The 19,393-nt window shown below is 43.1% G+C and overlaps 2 protein-coding genes across 4 annotated transcripts; one reads left to right on the top strand and one right to left on the bottom strand.

The window, feature by feature from the left end:
* Nucleotides 1-1,298: 1,298 nt before the first annotated feature.
* Nucleotides 1,299-3,749, top strand: LOC130162427 (cytochrome c oxidase subunit 6B1). Its single transcript, XM_056366161.1, has 4 exons — nt 1,299-1,477; nt 2,255-2,368; nt 2,731-2,831; nt 3,483-3,749. Exons 2-4 carry the CDS (start codon nt 2,263-2,265, stop codon nt 3,534-3,536), a joined length of 261 nt encoding a protein of 86 aa, XP_056222136.1. The 5' UTR covers nt 1,299-1,477; nt 2,255-2,262; the 3' UTR covers nt 3,537-3,749.
* Nucleotides 3,750-3,979: 230 nt separating this feature from the next.
* Nucleotides 3,980-19,311, bottom strand: LOC130162426 (katanin-interacting protein). Of its 3 annotated transcripts, none has more exons than XM_056366158.1 (29): nt 19,202-19,311; nt 18,495-18,612; nt 17,238-17,326; nt 16,790-16,965; nt 16,253-16,365; nt 16,061-16,162; nt 15,759-15,908; nt 15,277-15,517; nt 14,857-14,988; nt 14,548-14,699; nt 14,170-14,276; nt 13,776-13,872; nt 13,453-13,662; nt 12,710-12,847; nt 10,907-11,771; nt 9,675-10,442; nt 9,375-9,583; nt 9,205-9,283; nt 8,941-9,118; nt 8,688-8,853; nt 8,390-8,556; nt 8,230-8,294; nt 7,710-7,820; nt 7,017-7,156; nt 6,806-6,907; nt 6,548-6,708; nt 6,242-6,268; nt 5,809-5,894; nt 3,980-5,703 (listed from the first exon to the last, which is right to left on the bottom strand). In XM_056366158.1, the coding sequence occupies exons 2-29, from the start codon at nt 18,504-18,506 to the stop codon at nt 5,645-5,647; spliced, it is 4,902 nt and encodes a 1,633-aa protein (XP_056222133.1). In that variant the 5' UTR covers nt 18,507-18,612; nt 19,202-19,311; the 3' UTR covers nt 3,980-5,644. The 3 variants fall into 3 exon arrangements, with proteins under 3 accessions (XP_056222133.1, XP_056222134.1, XP_056222135.1); XM_056366159.1 differs by having other exon boundaries at nt 18,495-18,647; nt 19,202-19,283; XM_056366160.1 differs by lacking the exon at nt 6,242-6,268.
* Nucleotides 19,312-19,393: the final 82 nt, after the last annotated feature.

Raw genomic sequence — 19,393 nt, 5'->3', positions numbered from 1 at the left:
AATGAAAGTACAAAATATCTGGGGCATCCTTCTAATTTTAGCAATTGAAGTTGGCCTCTTTGCAAAACAGAACAAATTGAGTGATCTGAGAGGAATAACATCATTTTAGTCTGCTTATTCTATGTACATACACTGTAGATTTAATACTGCCCAGTTACCTCATATGTTCATACAAGTCCTAATCAATAATATAGAGAACGCATTTTGCTGCCCTCTTGTGTTGAAGCATAGACACTTGGTGAATGAGTTTCAAGAGAAGATGCAGCAGCTGCCATGCGCAATGAAGCGCATGCAGAGCTGCCTGCCTGACTTGAAGTCCATGGTTATGTTGAAGCTAGTCACGTACCACAGGGGGTGTGCCATTCACTTTACTCCGTAAATAATTGCAATGCGTCAGTTCTTCACCATGACGCACGCCCGCTGATAGGCTCCTATCCTCGTGAATTACTTTGTAGGAATGGGAAGCCGGTTATTGTAGGGAATTAGCCGGATCATGAAACACTTTGCCCACCTTACCTGCTATTTTTGGGGAAACCGTTCACGGCAGGAAAAGGCGCGGAGACGAGGCTGGAGGGGAGTGGAGGAGTAGGGAGCGCGATGGAGGGGCTCACTAACGGCGCACTACAGAGTCATGATGCTAGGATACTAGATGGACGCCTTTGTCAGCATCCTATCAGTAAAGTGGGATTAATTTCTAGCAGTACAGCCCACTCTCTATCATTTCAGATCAGTGATTTTAAGTCGGTGCTCTCTAAGTTAGATGTACCTGCGCACTGTGAAAACGCCCCGCCACACGCTGTGTAACAGACCAGCCACATTAATAGGACTGTGCTCCTCTGTCGCCTTGCAACACCACCAACACTTTAGATACGACTCATAAACAGTATCGCCGCTGCGCCCCCGCATGATTTGGCAGCTGTTAATTCCTAGACAGTGACTCCCTGGTTTTGACAAATGAGCACAGTCGCTTCTGTTATTTCGTTGCTGAATACAGACGCAGTATGAAGCCCATTCAAAGAGGAAAATAACACGTCTCTCTCTTTCACCGCTGCAACTCAAGCCAAACCACCTGATTTACCTTTGATACTTACAGCAAACATCTATTAATGATTAACAATAACAGTGAATGGCAGAATACTTCCGCCTTGAGAAGAGTTCAGCTGAACTCACATGGAAATAAACCCGATAAAAATAAGCCACGCTTCTCCCGTGGTGTCTCCAGCCATCCCTGCCGCCTCTCATTACCCGCACTTAAAGTAGACATGTGTAGATAGCCTGAACTGTGAGAGTGAGTGTGTGCCTGCCACCTCAATGTGACCTGCGTCCGCCATACCGTTATGATAGGACTGCACGGCTGCAATATCTTCAGACCGGAGCGCGCGCGCGTGGGGCGCACACAGTTTATCAGAGGAACGACACGCTTTCACCGTCCGGTATAAAAGTCACTTTGAGCTCGAGCCAGCAACTGCTACAAAAGGTAACGTTTACCTTTATACCTACATTTTCTTTTTAAACTATTAATCTCTGGTCACCAAACATATATTTTAAAGGCTGTGTATGCATAATGAGAGATTAGTCGTCAAAAAAGGCTGTGCTGCCGTGTCTGAAAATAACACTAATTCAAGTTCCGCGTGGGGATTTTTTCATATACACCGGCTTTATTTGACCTTGCACAAGTAATTAATCACATTATTAAACTAACGAATACCAGTGTTATAACCTGTTTGTGTGAAATAGAAAGAGAAACTGGTTGTGTTAGGAGGAAATGCTTATAAAGGCCTGGTGAACGAGGCTATTGATAAGCTGTTTGCCAATATCGGTTACACGTATTTTTTTCCCTACGTTTTTCCTTTTTTGGGGGGTAAAACAGATATTATTAGACGCTTGTTTGATCGCCTACAACAAATAGTCATATAGACTAAAGTATATAGTTTTATGTTATACTATAAATGTGCTCTGTGAAAGGAGTATTTTAATGAGAGCTCTACGTCTCTAGAAAGATCCTGCAGGTGCCGCATGCAGCTCCCCCAAAATCTCCCAAAAATAAGCCTCTGCAACAGAGCTATGACATAAAGTCAGTGCTTACACACCTGAGCTACAGCTGTACGTGCATTCATGTCGGTCTGTCTGTGTGGTAAACATGCATTTGACACATGACGCACGAGTAACGATGTTTGAAATAAGCTTTCGCTTGATGTTTTGAAGCTTTTTGTCTTGGATCTTAATGTATCCACCGATCGTGCTCTTTTAACAGAGGTGAAAATGGCTGAGGACATTAAGACCAAACTTGAAAACTACCGAACTGCTCCTTTTGATGCCAGATTCCCCAACCAGAACCAGACCAGGAACTGCTGGTCCAACTACCTGGGTAAGGAGTGCATGTCAAGGTCAAAGCAGTCAGCTGTGGTTCCAGACATTTCTAATCAAAGAAAAAATACTAATCGAACATGTTAAAACTCTGCAGACATGTTGTGCTATTTGGATATTACAAAGGAATAAAATTTAGTAAATGTATCATCATAAAAACTTTGATTTAATGATGCCCTAAATCTGAGTCAGGTAAAACTTAATACAGCTCACCTAACGTCTTAAAAGTAGTTGACCTCTGACCTCTGGGAGTTAATCCAGTTAGAGATTTCTTATGGCATGACATGACCCTTCGCCTTGAAAAATGGATCAAGGCCCATGGTCTTTTTTTAATATTCATTGTTGTTGTTTCACTATTAATAGACTATCACCGCTGCCAGAAAGCTCTGACCGCCAAAGGAGAAGACACCATGCCATGTGAATGGTACAGAAGGGTCTACAAGTCACTCTGCCCCATGTCCTGGGTAAATACTTTTTTCACATGTCAACTTTTCCATAAACTGTCTTACAAGAAGACAGACAAGTTGAATTGTAACGGCCGAATATACGTGGTACTTTCCCCTATTTGGCCTGGGTTTATTTAGCAGGGGTCAAACAACTTTATCATTCCCTGCGTTCCTGTCTCTGCTCAGTAATGAGAATCAAAACAACATGAAGCTTTTCAGTCCAAACTTAAGAGATAAGCCAAAGAATGCAACATCATTTGAGTTACCTTTGAAGCCAAATCCTAGGAACAATTTGAAATATCAACAGAAATAATCACCACCGGTCCCTAAATAGCCTTGCTGCCTGAAGTTTCAGTTCCTCATACATTAGAGAGCATCACTTGTAATGTTATTTTCTCTGTTATATGGTGTCTTAAATCATCACAAAATTATATCAGATACAAAAACAGCAGGTGCATTTCTCTCAATGGGCAGAAACCCCCAAGCATATTGTATAGTCTGTATATCATATAGTGCTATCACAGCACGTTTATGCCATGTTTCTTACTTGTAATTATCAGTCTCGGAGAATTTTATCAAGGTTTTTCACATTTCCTGAATCTTTGTGAATTAAAAATAGATATATTTATGTCATAAAGTAAGTTTCACTCTGAAATTCTGTCTGTTTAGGTCCAGAAATGGGATGACCAGAGAGAAGAGGGAACCTTTCCAGGAAAAATCTAAGATTGTCATCTTCAAAGCTGTTGAACTGCAAAGATGTAATCTTTTCAGCTAAATGTTTGTGTATGTGGTGGGAGACCATGTGGCTCTATCACCACCTTTCCTCTACTGGTGCTCTGTCCCAGGAGCACACTGCAACTGAATGGTCATTCCCTACAAATTTCAAAAAATGTACAGTGAATTCTGCATTAAAATATCTCAGGATATATTTATGGACTTCGGTTGTCCCCTATGTTTTTTCCTTTTTACAGTGTGCTGTTCATTCAACCAGAGTATGGTAACCATGTTGGCTTAGATGAGAAGTGCGTGAGGTCAACTGAGTACATTTAAGTCTGAACATGCAGGCCTGTTGTAGAAAGCAGACAAGTCATTCACCCACAGCAAAAAGGATGTTTTGTAAACCAGCAAACAAGAGTTCATCTTTATCAGAAATCCAATGGAAGATATATTATTTAAATTTTATTCAGTCAAATAAAACTACATCAAATATACATATTTAATCAAGATTAGAAAAATAATTAAATATTTCAAAACACTAAATGTTACACATACAACAGCCACCACCCTACAGAGCAGGACTGAGATACAGAGTAATGGCTACTGTTGCTGTTGGACATACAGAAATTAAATACATAAAACTGCATTTGAGATAAAATTACTCCCATTAAGTGTAAGGAGTATGAAATAGTTTATATTGGGGCTTAATGAAGCAGTAAAAACTCCTCCAAAGAAAAAAGTATCTATAAGACCACTAATGCTGAGGAACCTTTCCCATGCAACAAGTTAGCACAGTAAATATTGAATGAATGAATAGTATAACACCAACAACCAAGTATTATAGTGAAAGTAGAAGCATATTTATCCCTTTTTAAAGATTATTCTTCTCAATGTGAGGTAAGTTTATAGTATTTGCATATAAGAAGTTACCTGTAACTGTATCAACTCAAAATCTAAACTGGAAAATGTAGATTTTTTTTTTTTTTTTTTTCAAACCAAGTTACTAAAACAGCTTCACTGGCTCAAGAAATGTTTGCCTCCAAAAAACAAAACACCTTATAGTAACTTCAATAAAAAGGTCACTTGGATTGCAAACCAGTTTTTTTCTACCTGATGTAAAGCAGAAATAAAACTGACCTAATTGTGTAGAGCCAAATATATACTGAAAATTCAAGTGTGGAGTTTGCTAACATATTCAGAAGTTTTCATCGTATTTTACTTGAAATGTACAAAAAATCTGACTAATGTACTTGTTCACGGACCACTTTTAACCATCCATATAAATCTTCCAGAGGTCAAAACATTGGAAGCACTTCCCCAAGTAAAACCATTAGGCTTTGAAATATATTAGCCAACAGATAGAAATTATTGAAAGATATAAATTAGTGTCTGCATAGCATTATGGTTGGTTGGTGCACTGGTGGGAGTGTTAGTCAGTTCTCATATCCATTAGGCAAGGAGCCGATCGTTTAGGCTCATAAGTGGATAAAATTCGTTAAGAAATGTAACATCAGCCACATCCTGATGCGAGTGTATTTGTGTGGCCTTGGAGCTTATTTACATTTTTTTTTTTTTTTTTTTTTTTTTGGAGTATTTACACGCCACAAGCAGCATTTAAATATGCAGCACAAAAGTCACAAGTAGCAGCCACAGATATAGTGTTTAGTACTAGGCACAATAATAGGGCTGATAAAAATGCAGCCTCACAGGTTTATCCTGGCACTGGGATGGACAACCGGGGCAACGACATAGTACATGTTCCAAGATAATATGCATGTTTGGGTGTGTTTTCACAGCAACGGAAATGGGAGTAAATCCAACCATAAAGTGGCGTCCTGTGTGTGTGTGTGTGTGTGTGTGTGTGTGTGTGTGTGTGTGTGTGTGTGTGCGTGCGCAAACCCATTGTTATCCGTGCAGCCTCTGTCCTCTCCAGCGTGGACCATGTGAGCCGCTGCCAAACCACGGCTAGGTGGCCGATTTGGGTCTTAATGTGATAGCGCTTTTTTAAAGTCACCCACAAGAAAGTGGTTTAAAAAGTGAGCCATAGATCCTCCCCTTTAGTTTTGCTCACTTTGTATGAACACTGAATCCACATCTGTCGGTTTATTTGTCAGTCAGTACCTCCTCTTTCCATGTTTCCCGCCATCAGTCATGCAGGTCTTAGGTCGAAGAGCTGCATTGAGGGAGAACAAACAAGCTTTTACATTAATATATTCCAGCTACTGAGTATATGTACCTAAAAGGCTCTAACCTGAGTCCAGTTGTTTCCCCAACTCACCTGGATCTGCTGTCTGCTTCTTCTTGTTGTGATGGACTATCTGATTCTCATTGGTCATCTTCACATCCTGATCCTCCACATAATTACTGCAACACAGCAAGAAATGGAAGACACAGAAAACGCATTTAAGTCAATGTGTTGTGCATGTGGGAAACTGGAACAGAGAACAACACAAAATGGAGGGCTGACTGATAACAAAGCTTGAAGCCAGCAGGTCCAGGCCTTGAGACCAAAGATGAGGCTAGAGAGGTTACAGAGGAGAGAGAGAGAGGGAGAGAGAGGAGGGACTGAGGCATCAAATGTAAGATGTGTGGTAAGGAAGGGTGTGGGATGTCTGGGGGGACATTTGAGGGCACTGGAGCACTCTGCAATACAGGGATTGACCACAGGGAGGTGCTGACACGGGGCTTTTCAAGGGGGCTCTGTTACTCACTGTTGGCTGTGTCGGCTGCCGCGGGGGCTGAAGTGGAGAAAAGCACATCTTTGTTCAAAACAACTCGCTACTTGGGACAGTGGGAATGAATGTAACCCTTTTTGTCAACCCATCAGTGTCTCTGCATCAGACTGCCAGTTCCTCATCAAATGTCATTGAATTCATTCACAGTAATTCACTAGTAATAAATCATCTGTCTATAACCATTTGGCGTTGAATGTTTTGGAGAAGATGCAGGGCTGACCAGCAAACTATTTTTTGTTAAAATAATTGTAAATATATCTAGGTCTTAGAAAATGTGTGTACCTGATAACAGTATTCCTCTCACGGTGTGCGATGTAGGCATTGTCTGTGAACAGGATGGTGTGGTAGGGCACCACTGGATCACAGGTAGGCAGAATGCCTCGTGCCACGTAGCTTACACTGTCCAAGATACCATTATACACCAGGAGGTCGTCCACCAGCAGCTGTACACACAGAGAGACATTCAGATTTTGCTGCCTGGAGTCACAAAAGAAACAAAGAAAAAAGACTGACCAACTCACAGCAGACAAAGAGGCTTACCCCAAACTCCTTCACTCCTCTCTGTGGTGTCTTCGAGTAGTTCCACAGTTTGATCATGGACACCGTCACTGGCTGATCAAAGATGACGTACACACGGTTCACCTACATGGACACAAGCAATATATTCAACTGCAAACTTTTTAATGCGATTGTGTTAACTGACTGCAGGGTGCTCAGTCAGGTTCTCTCCCTCTCTTTCACACTTCCTCACCAGTCCAGGGAGAACCGGGGCTAACCACATATGTCTTCCATCATGGGTACTGTTGACTCCATCTACTAATTTATCTGGAGTCCTCACATCACCACTCACGTTGTCCAGTACATTCACACTGTCTGGGAAAGCAGCGATGTCTGGTGGACGTTAAGGAATAGACATTTATTAATGCTCCTTCGACAGCTGTCATTAATTTACCACTGATTACATTCATTAACTATATGCACCCACCCTCTGTAGCTGATCAGAATAGGACTGGTTGTGTAGCAGTTATAGAAGGTTTTGTAACCTTTAATGTCTCTCTTCTTTAGGTCTCCTCTCCTGTTTGGAGTAAAGCATTTCCTCTCATAGATTTATGATGGAAACTGGGTAAAAACTCTTTGCTAAACCAAGATAACCATATAGCTTCTGAGGAACATTTTCAGTTGGAAAAGCACATGTGTAACCAATAATACCAATTCCTACAAGTTCCATTTGAGTGTATGGGGCAATATTCATAAGTTGTGACCTTAAGATTTATAGTCATTTTAACTCATTGTCTATGGATTTACACCACAACTTCTAACGCGAGCAATCACCAGACTACGTATAAAGTAATTGATGGTATGGATATATTACAGCTGGTGAGGGGAGTCCAAGTTTGCGAGGATAGATGTGTGAAGGTCGATGTGAACTCATAAAAAAGGATACTGTTGTCACTGAGACTGATTTTCTCATGGTTCTGGTCGTAAAACTCGAGGCCATTGAGACCGATGTAGTACGGGTCTCCCCAGGTTGTTAACAGCTGCAGCTGAAAAATGACTGATGGGTTAAGTTCAAGGAATAAACAACATGTTGTACAGCACATATAAAACTTGGTATTCTATTTTCCATTCATTCATGATAGTACACTGGCAATGTTTAGATTGGCACGTACAGTAACACTAGCACTATTAACCTGTTAGCCAGCTGTGACAGTGACATTAAACATGGCTGCATACACAGTATTCACTGTATCATTTGCACTTTGGCTCAATATTACTGTGCACTAGGACAGGATGCATCTCCACTCCTTATCTTCCTCCTCCAGCCTGCAGCCTGTTGTTTTTCTTCACTGTTAAAAAAAGACCTGTTAGTGAACTGTGCATGCCTGTGTTGTTACCAAAGCAACCGCTGCAGATGGGTTAATGTTCCCTGAACCCACAAATCTGATCTGTCTACAAAAGGATACACCCACAAGGCATGATGGGAGCTTCATAGTCCATGCTGGCCTGCTCTTGTTTCTTAGAGCTTCCTCTGAATTAGAAACAACAAAATTATAAATTAGGAAATTAGATTTCAAACTTTCTCCTGAAATAGGAGTACAAGCGAATGCAAACTCTGGCTCCTACTTATGGTAGTCTTCAGCACTCTTGTTGTCTGTGGGCGTCTGGAGGAAGTCTACAAAAAGGATCTCCTGTGCAAAGTCAAAGTGACAGTTGCCCGGTCCTTTCCTGATCAGGAATCCCTCCGTTGGGGAGATCGCAACATCGTCCATGAACACATGGATCACCTTCACCTGAACCAAACACATACATACAGATTTGTCTGTTTATGGTCTTCTGCATAGAACCTTTCTTTTCAATTTTAATCTAAACAACTGCACCTTCTTAGCAAAAACTGTTTGAGTCCAACAGACAAATGTCTCACCCCTCTGTAAGAGTCCTCAGGAGACTTGTTGTAGTTCCAGATACGGAGTCCAGCGATGGTCTGGGCCTCGTTGAAGGTAATATTCAGGGTGTGGGGATCTCCATAGGAGAAAGGGATCAACCACATGTGCTGGTCCTCGGTGGTAATGTTGTTGCCATCAATAAGTCTGAATAATGAAAACAGATAGTCTGGCTTTTGATCGCGATATTAGATCTCTCTTGAGAGCACATAGTACATTTAGTGTTGGACGTACTTATCAATTGTGCGCAGATCGTGTCCATACTCAGGCAGGTCGTTGAGGTCCCTGGGTGAGGCAGCCACCATACTGAGGTCTAAAGGTAAACTCTCTCCCTCTTTCCCCACCACCTCCAGTCCAGTCAGGCCTATGTAGTGGGAGTCACCCCAAGTCAACAACAGCTCTAATCTAAGGCCTGGGGAGGAAGGGAAACAGTTATTGTAACTGTCCAGTAAAAAGAGAACAGAGCATGTATTGACCGTATATTGTTAATGTACTCACACTTTCCGGTGTACATCCCGGGAATATGTTCCATGTTGTCCTCAGACTGGCTCACAGTGGGATTGAGGTGGAGTTTCAACTAAGAAATTACATGGACACATTTAAAGCATAATTATGCTACGCAAATATCCGAACATGTTTTGTTGAATAGATGGTTTAAATGTCCTTACAGTGAGGTCTTCCTCTCGGAAACCGGCCTGTGTGAAGGGTCTTTCCTCTCCCTCTCCATCAGCGGTGCGTGGTCTCTGCAGCTCCTCCTCATACACCAGGCTCTCTGGACCATCATCTTCACTGAAGAAGGTTTCATCGTAACGAGACATAGCCTCCAGGATGTCATCATCAGTGGTGAACAGGATAGTGTCCCCAAACTGGTCCAAACCTTCAAAGACAACAGCGTAAGAAAAAAGGACAATTTGATAAAAACACACAAAAGGAGCATAAAAACAAGGCAGCCTGTTCTGTTCAGATACCTCCAGACAGGGTCCCTGAGGCCTTGGCAATCTCTCCTCTGAAGATGCACCTGCCATCCAGGAGCATTTCCACCTCTTTCACCCCTCGGAAAGAGTGGATGCGTGACTTGTTGTAGTTCCATACACGGATCATGGCCACTTGGTAGGGAGCTCCGAAGTCCAGGAAGATGGTGTGGCTACAACCAGTGGTGAAGGGGGCTAGCCAGAGATGCATGTCATCCTGTGTGCGATTAACGCCATCAATCAAGTTGGTAACAACACGTGGATCTTTACCATATGCAGGGAGAATGTTGATGTCTGGAGGATCGGCACGGATGTGAGCAGGTCGAAGAGGCTCTCCGCTGGAGCTGAACACCTCCAGGCCGTTGAGTCCCACGTAGTGGCGATCACCCCATGTGGACAAGATGTTGATGATCAGTCTTTGACCCTGTGGCAGCACCGGGATTTCAAACTCATCTTCCCGCTCCATGGATGGATCATCATCAGGGCCTTCACACAGAGCCCCCTGAGTGGTCAAGGCGGAAAGGGAGCTCCTAGGTGTCATGGAGGGGTTGACTGGGACTGTGGGTGGACCACGGCCCTGGCGCTGGAGGAACTCATCAAAGATGTCACCTTCGAAGCCCATGTTGGAGATGCGTCCACGTTGGCATTGGTTGAATTTAATGAGGGAGTCCCAGGACTCCATGAGGGTGTCATCCTGCTGATTGTGCAGCTGGGCCCGAGACGAGCTCTGCCTCCTGCAAGTGTTCACCAATGCCAGTGGTTCCTCTGGAAAATACACAAACAATGAATTACAAACAATCCAAAGGAAATAAGATAACCAGGCCAATAACAGGTGTCACATGCTCTATCGACAAGTGACTGAGGAAGCAGCATTTCCTGCAGGGCCCCAGTGATGAGGTGTATAAAACCACATGACCCAGATAGCGCCCAAGTGAAGTCAAACAAACAGTGACAAAAATAAAAAGCCTCACACTAATGGTTATACAGTTGAAAAATTCCACTACACTTTTTGATGATTCCTGTCACTTCTCTAGTTTAATAATAATTGTATTACTATTTTAAGAGATTATAATATTCACTTTAGAAGTGTGATAGCATGTGAGTAACCTGGCTGGTTGCTATTATTAGGCGAAATACAAACTACAAGGGTTAAATAAACACATTTATAGGTGTCCCTCTGTTGTTTCAGTATTACATCCTCACATATGAGAGGTAGCAGCATTGACTACCTGTGTTTGACAGTGCTGTCGCTCTGAGGTGCTGATCATCCGTCTGCCTGGCAGTAACTGCGCTGCTTCGGAATGAGCTCCTGCGTCCACTGATGGGTCTGTCTGCCTTTTGCTCCCCGAGTTCCTCCAGCAGGTCACAGCTCAGGTCCAGAGAGTCAGCCTTCCACTGACCCCCATTCACTGTCCTCTCCATCCCTCTGCACACCCGACCCGGGTTACAAGGCAGCTCCGGGAGCATGGAAGAAGATGATGCTGATGGTGATTTGGGCTCCGCAGAATGCTGAGGCACCAGCCATCTGGGCCTCTCCCTGCTGGCCTCGCAGCCCTCTGGAGCTCCTCTACTCAGGGGCTGCAGCCATTGGGGGGCCACCCGTGAGGAGGACGGCTGGGTGGTGACAGTCTGCTCCATGGGTACTGGCTGCACCACCTGCTGCCTGAGAGAGAGGGGTTCTTCTGAGGCAGACAGGTCAAAAGAGTTTCTTTGTGTGGAGGAGCGGCGAGAGGAGGATGAAACTCCCACTTGTGAAGGAGCAATTGGTGGAAGTGGTGTATGTGATTTCTCTTGCATGTCTATCATAGCCTGACCTGCTGCATCTGATGGCTGCAGATTGGAGCTGTGGTGTCGCTGGGTGCTGCTCCCCTCTCCACCATTCCTGTTTTCATGGCGTTGTGGGCTGACACCTCGCAGACTGTGCCCTGAAGACACAGGGCTGGAAAACAAGGAGTCTGAGACCTGGAAATCCTGAAGATCAATCGTGGTGCTGTAGTCAAAGACCTGGTTGCCACAGCCCTTCTCCAGCTCACCTTCAAACACCAACGTGCTGTTGAGGTACAGCTTAATATGCCGTGCACCAATGTCAAGCTCCTGAAAAAGAAGCAGGGCATTAATTTACCTGTACTTTGAACTTATAGCCCTGTTTAACAGCTTGCACACTATTTGGCTTTAAACACCCATTCGTGTTACTAAATGCTCAAATAATTTTTTTTTAATGTCTAAGATCTACAAAACATACAACATTCTACATATATAGATTTAAGATGCAAATAAATCAAATGTCTTTTATATACAATATTTTGAGTATATAATGATTCCAATTCTCAAGCAAAGCAACACAAACTACAAACCCAAAAGCATAAGCATATATAAATATATATACTCACACACATGTTGATTCATTTACCTATTTCTTATATGCAGAATAAGAGCTCTCCAAGCTAGCAGTAATTAGCACACTCACAGATACCAAGTCATGGCTGCCATGAAGGAATGGCTGAAGCCCAACTCAAATCTGCTTGATCCTCCAGACAGGAAACCACTGTAAACCCAGGTCAGATTAGAACCTATTTCCCACCAACAGCTCCTTACCTTCCAGGGTCAAGACATCAAGTAATTCTAGACAGCTGTAGTAACACAGAAAGAGAAACGCTGGGGTCTTTGTACCCCTCTATGAACAGCAGTGAGGTTGAGAGGCAGAAGCCCACGTTTCCCCCAACACTAATCCTCTGGGGCTAATCTCTCACTGCTCCACATTTGGACACACTGACTGGCAGCTCAGCCAGCCACTGCTTAAAGAGAACCACACCCCTGACGTAGCCACGCCAATACAGTCACCCTGTATATTAGTGACAATGCACAAGGATGAACGATTTATGAGCTTGAAATGAACAGCCTCTGAGCTCAAGAGAGGGATAAATCAAAAGACGTTTGGAACAGATTTTTACTCATGAACAGATGTTATTTAACAATTCAACTTTTTATAAACTGCAATGGCAGATTAAAAAATAAAAAATAAAAGCACATACACTGAGGCTTCTGTTGTAGTTCCAGATTTTGATATGGGATATTCCAAAGTCTGGGGAGCGCTCTGTGTTCCTGATGATGAAGTAGAGCTGGATAGGAGGGTGGAATGGACATGTCCACATGTGACGCTCTTTGGTGGTCTGTCAACCCAAGAGAATAGATAGAATAGATAGAATATCCCTTTTACACAACAGACAGGTGTACAAGCACAGGTGTAATCAATAATGTTGATGATGGCTGCATCCCCTTCAGGGGTCTCCAATTGAGTGCACGCTTGTTTACTGCCATAGTTAATGTTATTAGCAACACTAATGCTTCTCCTTTTCCTATGAAAAGGAAAAGTCAAAATGTCTGCTGTGATTTAAAAAAAAAATAATTTTAATGTTCTCCAAAGAAAATTTCATGTAAATGTGAGGAAGATGAAAAAAACATTTTATGTAAATTAATTAATTAATTAATTAATTAATTTTCAAATTAATATTGTACTAAAGGTAAAAAATTAATTTATGTAAAATTATGAATAATATGTAAAAATGTTACATATGTCTACATTCTCAAAATTTTAAGTGCAAATATGTAAGAATGCAGGGCAATGGGAAGGACTCACAAAGGACAGTGTGCTAGACTAGGTTGATATATTCACAAAGTCAGAGTTTAATTGTTAAAATTTTCTATACAGATTTAATTTGTGCCTACATACCAGCAGAGATCTTTCAAACCGGACGCTGAGGTAGCAGACACTCACCTTCACCTTTCCATTGACAAGCGCCCCCAGATTCCCGGGGTAGTCAGTGTTCCTGATGTCGAGGTCGTGAGGCGACACATACAGTTTCTTGTTTCGGGGACAGAAGAACTGCAGCTCAGTCAGCCCGACCTGAAGAGCGTTTCCCCAGTTTGATAGGATCTCCATGGTAACATACAATGCGGGGGTGACCTCTGCTGAGGGCTGCCTTCTCTGCAATGACAACACAAAAGATTAATCTAAGTGTTTCTGTAAACTTGTATGTATCGCACCCAGCAGCATCAGGATTATTCATTCTGAACTGTGCGACGGTGTTACTGACTCACCGGCTGCTTGTTACAGTCTGTTTTGACACTCTGAGGAATGTTGTAACTGGGTCCAGCTTCAAGTTTCTCCAAGGCTGTCAGCAGTTGCTGTTGTTGCCTGAACACAAGGATGACATCCTCAGCTCTGCTGCTTTGCCTGCTGTCCCTGACTTTCATACTAGTGGTGAGGGATGGCTGACCACTGTGATAGCTACACTGATAAATAATTCTTCATGGTCAGAGGGCATACACAGCATAAATTTCGGTTTCTATTAGTTTCTAAAAAACATTGTTATGCTTGCTCTGACACTGCATGATGTGCAAGATCACCACAAGTACCAGGTGTCCTTCTACCCAGAGGACACACTGTATGTACAGTACCTATGTGTTCAACTGTCATATTCTGTCAACACACCTGGGGCCCATAAGAGTGATTCTCTGCATGGCCAAAGTGACACTGCTGTCATTCTTGTCGTGGGTGTTGTAGTGCACTAAGCCATTTATCATCTGGTGTGCCCTGCCCTGGATGAGGAGAAAGCAGAATAAAAGAGGAAGATAAATAAGCTTCAGGGGCAGGGTTTACATGCAAGACAAATCCAGGACATTGCTGTATTAAAATCAAAATCACATACAGTGCATGTGTAGAGTTATGGGTGGAAACATTGAAAAGGGAACCCAGGCCAAAATAGTATACAGTCTGTTACGTCCTGGATAATGATAGTAACTGTTAACAGTACAGGAAATGTTTGTAAAAATGCAAAAATGTGAAAAGTGCAGTGTGAGGCAGGCGGACCGTGCTGCGACTGAAGAGCTCAGGACTCTGCAGAGGGTCGTTTTCTCTCTGGATAGCTTGGCGCACCCTGCACGCCATCTCCTCTGTGTCTCGCTCCTCAACGGAAGCCTTTCTGGCCGCTGACAGGGGCCTATCCACGCGACTTCTTGGCCCTTAAGCAAGAGGCACATTTTTCTTTTCAGCAGCAACCATGCATCTGCATACATCAGTCTTTAAATCTTAGTGCTTTTAAATCATGGTTCTCAGGTCATACTTTTTAATGTGAACATATCGCCTTGACCAGATTTTGAAAAATGTTAAAAGACTTACTATGAGCGTCCCAGCTCTCAACTGAAGGCGGCCGATCTAATGTCTTGCTCTTCACCAACATAGGCTTGGTGGGTATGAAGTTATCAGTATTTTCTTTCCTTTTTGCAGACAGAGAACGTTCAATCTTACGACCTACAACAATGGAGAAAGTAAACAATTTGTGTCTTAGGAAGGAATTAAGGAACATTTACAAACAGGGAATATACTGTGATTACCAACAGGTTTAATAGGCATCTGCACTACATGTGCTGATGAACATAGCAGCTGAACTGCTCAGTACAAGCTGGTGTACTTTCTTATTCTCCTTGTGTACCGGTCAGAGCTGATGAAGCAGATAAGGTGGAGACCACTGTGGACAATTAAGACTCAGCCTAAAAATCAATAACACATTTACATATGAGAGTGGATGCTGAGGCCTACCTTTAGGGGAGGGTCCAAAGTCTAGGACAATGAGGTTTGCTGAGTCGAAATGACTGTGGGAGCTGCTGGGCCGAGGGTTAGAGGAGGACTTGGAGGACGAAAGAGGCAACCCCAGTTCGTCCAGACTCTCAGTGCTCTCCTCCCTCTCAATCTGCTCCTCCACCCACTCTTCGTCTGACTCCTCCCCCGCTGAGCCGCGGTTGCTCCGCCGCATGCTAACCTCCAGGCTCCGACGCAGAACCTAATTTACAAAAGGTCAGTGTTTATGTGGGCATCCATGCAAGCAGTTATCAGTCTAAGCACTCACAGGCAAAAGCACACAACACATGCATGCTGACAGTTTAAGTATCCCCTTGATTTGTGTGACAACCACTGAAAAACCATCATAAATTAATACCTACAAGAATAAAACAAATTTAGATGATTGACGCCACCTTGGCAAGATGAAATAAAACAGTGTGCATTTTTCTTTATCCGCTCACCTTCACTTCCTCAAGGTTGAGAAGCACCTTCTCACTGTGCTCCTGGCTTGCTTGGCCTCCTTGGCTCTCAGGCCTGGAGCTGAAAGAGCGCGACACCTTGCGTGTGTCCCTTGGGGAGCAGGGACTACGAGGAGAGCGCGGACTGGAGCTCTGCATGAAACACAGTGATTGGATAAAGGGGAAATGGCAGAGATAGAGAGATGCTAAGTAGTACAGACAGCTGCATCTGACACATAGCCCCTCCCCTAAAAAAAACACCCACACACACAGGCTTAGTAGGCATTGTTATGTCTTCACTCTACCTCCATGTCTACGCTTTCATAGGGCTCAAAATCCTCAGAGTAGCGCTTTTCTGGAGATATCTGCAAACTTGGTCCTCCCTCTGTTCGAATTTTGACAGAATTCTGCATAAATGATAAAAGAGGAAAATACTTTCATTATAAAATATTTGCACTGTTAAGGTTTGGAAATATTAAGAAATCAGAGGCCTCTACCTGCACCCATTCTTTCCTCTGGACCTTTCCTGGGGCAGTGTGGCTCCTCTTCCTGTGCGTTTGCTCCGGATCACGGCTATCTTCAGTTAACTGGTGGGCACTTCTACAGACGTCTGCCGATGAGTCACAGCACAGAAAGGAACAAGGAGCATGAGCAGCGTGAAGCAGACCATTGCCTCAGAGGAGAAGGAACGCACACTCACATACGCAGATGGTCCACAGCACATAGAGGAAGAACGAAAAACTGGCTGCCAGCTACAACTGTCACTATCATTTATTCACTGGGAATCGGCATGGGAACATGCCATGTGAACTACAAGCTGAGGAGTGGTGGCTATTAGCTGGTTTCCATACGGTCTGGGGATGACAGAAGCGTAGAGTATTTCAGTGTAAAAATGATTTCAGTGTAGAAATGACTGAACACTCAAGAACAATATATCGCCCTGCACAACAGAGTGGTAAAAAGTGATGAGGTCTTACATAAGAATTTTTACTTTTGAGTGTCTGTAGGTTTATTTTGGTCCAGGAACAACATACCTGCTGTACGTGCAGGCCTCCACGCAGATGGGGAGGTGACAGACTTGTGGATGGAGATCTTGGGCTGTTTCTTACTGGCTTCAGCATTGGCTCCGTTCAGATAAATGGAAAAACCTTGCTCTAGCTGTTCCAACTCAATCTCCCTGGGATCTTTGACTTTAAGGCGCTTTAGGATCCTAAGGAGGAGAAAAAACTGGTGACTACTTCTGAAATCGTGAATATAAAAAGTGTATCTCCGGTTTGAGGCTAAGATCAAGATTCAAGACTCAAATGAGAGTATCACACATTCACTCTCCTACAATTCAACAAAATTCAAAACACTTTCTTGAGTCTTAAAGCAAACAACCAATCAGTGCTCCTATTAGGTAGCACTGGAAGTCATGGAGTTGTGTACCTCCTCTGTGAAATATAATCTGTCCCTCCCCAACAGCCTGCGCTCACACTTCACCTGTTTTTTTGCTGGAGGGCGATTAAATATTCATCCAGAGTGTCATCCACAGCAGAGGCAAGCTTCTCTCCTTGGCACGTCTTGCTCTCCTTCAAGAACACGTGCATGAACACACACACACACACACACACACACACACACACACACACACACACACACACACACACACACACACACACACACACACACACACACAGGAAGCAGAAAAGCCTACATCAGCTGTTTGAGGAAAAAAGTGACATTACACCTCATTCTTGGACAGGTATTCACGTTCACAAACTACAATCACTTTATCCAGTACATCACAAAATTTATGCAAACAACTTGCCCCGCCAATCTTGAGCAAATAAAGCATTGATGCAGCGATGAAGAACTGATCATCAACTGAAAATACCACTAGAAACCTATTCATTGCTGGGGTACAGATGCATCCCTTGGTGAAAACAGTCTAATGTGTTTCAAACAGACTCTGCAGAATAACACATATGCCCTGTCAAATTCAGGCTCTTCTTTAAAAGGTGGTCCCACCCTGTACTTGTTAGATGTTAGCAAAACAGTGGTTACAGAGTGACTGGAACAAGAGCTGTGACATCTTGCAATAATGTACCCTTGTATAATACATGAGGTGCAGCCCACAATAACAAATCTATGATATGAACCATCACTTAGAGCGATAAAAACTGAATATTAGTGTTTAAAAGCCAAGCTTGACTAGATTTTTTTTTAAATGTAAAAATACATCTGTCACAACAGCCAGTCTTTGTTCAGACATCACGCGACACAACTAAAATTAGATTTCTGTCTGCTTCAGTCTTTAAAAACGTTGGTCTTCACACTCAGTCACAGATAAGTGTGTCTTGGAGGTCGCATCAGTTGGTTGCACAACATCTTCACTTACAGCTCATGCCATTCCATTTAAATCAAGTAAATCATCATGCAAGACGAGCAAAGAAATGACAAAGCCCTTACTTAGTGTCTATAAGTCAACTAGGCTACAGCATCTGTCAGTGTCAGGGGCAGAAGAGAAGCAAAGAAATTTGAAGGGAAATAGAGAAAACTTGTTAGTAACAGAGTATAGAGAAACAGAGTGGCAGCTGAGATACTGCTGTAAAATATGGTATGCATGTTGCAATTAATGGCCTGAAAATTAAAGAGAGCTTCTTCATAGTATCTCTTATCAAGTAAAATGACAGATGGTGTGAACTTAAAACTACTGGAAGAGCAGATGAGCCGTTATATAAAGCGATCTTTGCTTACCTCGTTATCCATTGTGAGGCTGCAGATGATGCTGTTCACATAACCCTATCCCATATTTCTGAGAGAGCCGATCATGCTTCAATAATAGCACTGGAAACAGTGCTGTGTTTGAGTGCCACTGCAGAGGGACACAGATGAGAACCCCAAGGTTACCTGTGACCATGAAACCTAAATTATCTTGAATGCAGTTCGTTTAAAATGCCGCCCCACCCTCTGAACGATTCAGCAGAACAAATACATAATATCTGATATTTCCAAGTCAAACGTTACCCAGCTCATTTCAGCCATGTTTTCCTCAAAACTCAATTTAAACATCTTAACATACAGTTGACCTGAGTACCGCTGTAGGGAGACGGCAGATGTGTGGTTAACGTTTTATATCTCAATTTATATGGCATTAGTAGCTAACACGCTAGCAATTGCTAACAATGTTATCGTTAACGATCAAGCTAAGGCTTTCTGCCAGTTTCCAGTGCCGTTACCGGTCAACTGTTTATTGCACAATTTATCTCCCTGGGTTAGCGACAGATGCAAAACTAGCAAGCCGCCAAGCAGTTCAGTTAAGCTAGCATTGACGCTAACAACAAACTGAAAGGCTAATGAGTTAGCATGTAACTAGCTAACATGAAATGACACACTGGCTTTCAGATCTGGTACTCTTTTACAACCTTGGCTCGGGTTTTAATAAAGATAAGAAAATTACTTACTGTCCCTGCAAAATTGTATGTCGCTGGGCATTAGCTTTAAAATGAAGGAGTTTTTCTGATTTCTCATGCGCCCAGCGTGTTGTGTTGGTTGGTTACCAGGATAGCTGTCCACCAATAGAGAGAGCCGCATCAGTGTCAGACACGCCCCCAGCCTGCTGCTGCCACATCCATACAAGCCTGCACAAAACCCTG

The sequence above is a fragment of the Seriola aureovittata genome, chromosome 21, assembly GCF_021018895.1.
Source record: "Seriola aureovittata isolate HTS-2021-v1 ecotype China chromosome 21, ASM2101889v1, whole genome shotgun sequence".
Classification (NCBI taxonomy): Eukaryota; Metazoa; Chordata; class Actinopteri; order Carangiformes; family Carangidae; genus Seriola; species Seriola aureovittata.
Note: the sequence above shows the minus strand (reverse complement) of the source record. Positions and strands in the feature narration are given on the sequence as shown.

Coding starts and splice junctions, on each gene's coding strand:
- LOC130162427 (XM_056366161.1), top strand. CDS start 2,263: ATGGCTGAGGACATTAAGACCAAACTTGAAAACTACCGAACTGCTCCT. Junction 2,369..2,730: donor CTGCTGGTCCAACTACCTGG/GTAAGGAGTGCA, acceptor CACTATTAATAG/ACTATCACCGCTGCCAGAAA. Junction 2,832..3,482: donor CACTCTGCCCCATGTCCTGG/GTAAATACTTTT, acceptor CTGTCTGTTTAG/GTCCAGAAATGGGATGACCA.
- LOC130162426 (XM_056366158.1), bottom strand. Junction 16,163..16,252: donor AGAGGAAAGAATGGGTGCAG/GTAGAGGCCTCT, acceptor TCATTTATGCAG/AATTCTGTCAAAATTCGAAC. Junction 6,269..6,547: donor GAGAGGAATACTGTTATCAG/GTACACACATTT, acceptor TCTCCACTTCAG/CCCCCGCGGCAGCCGACACA.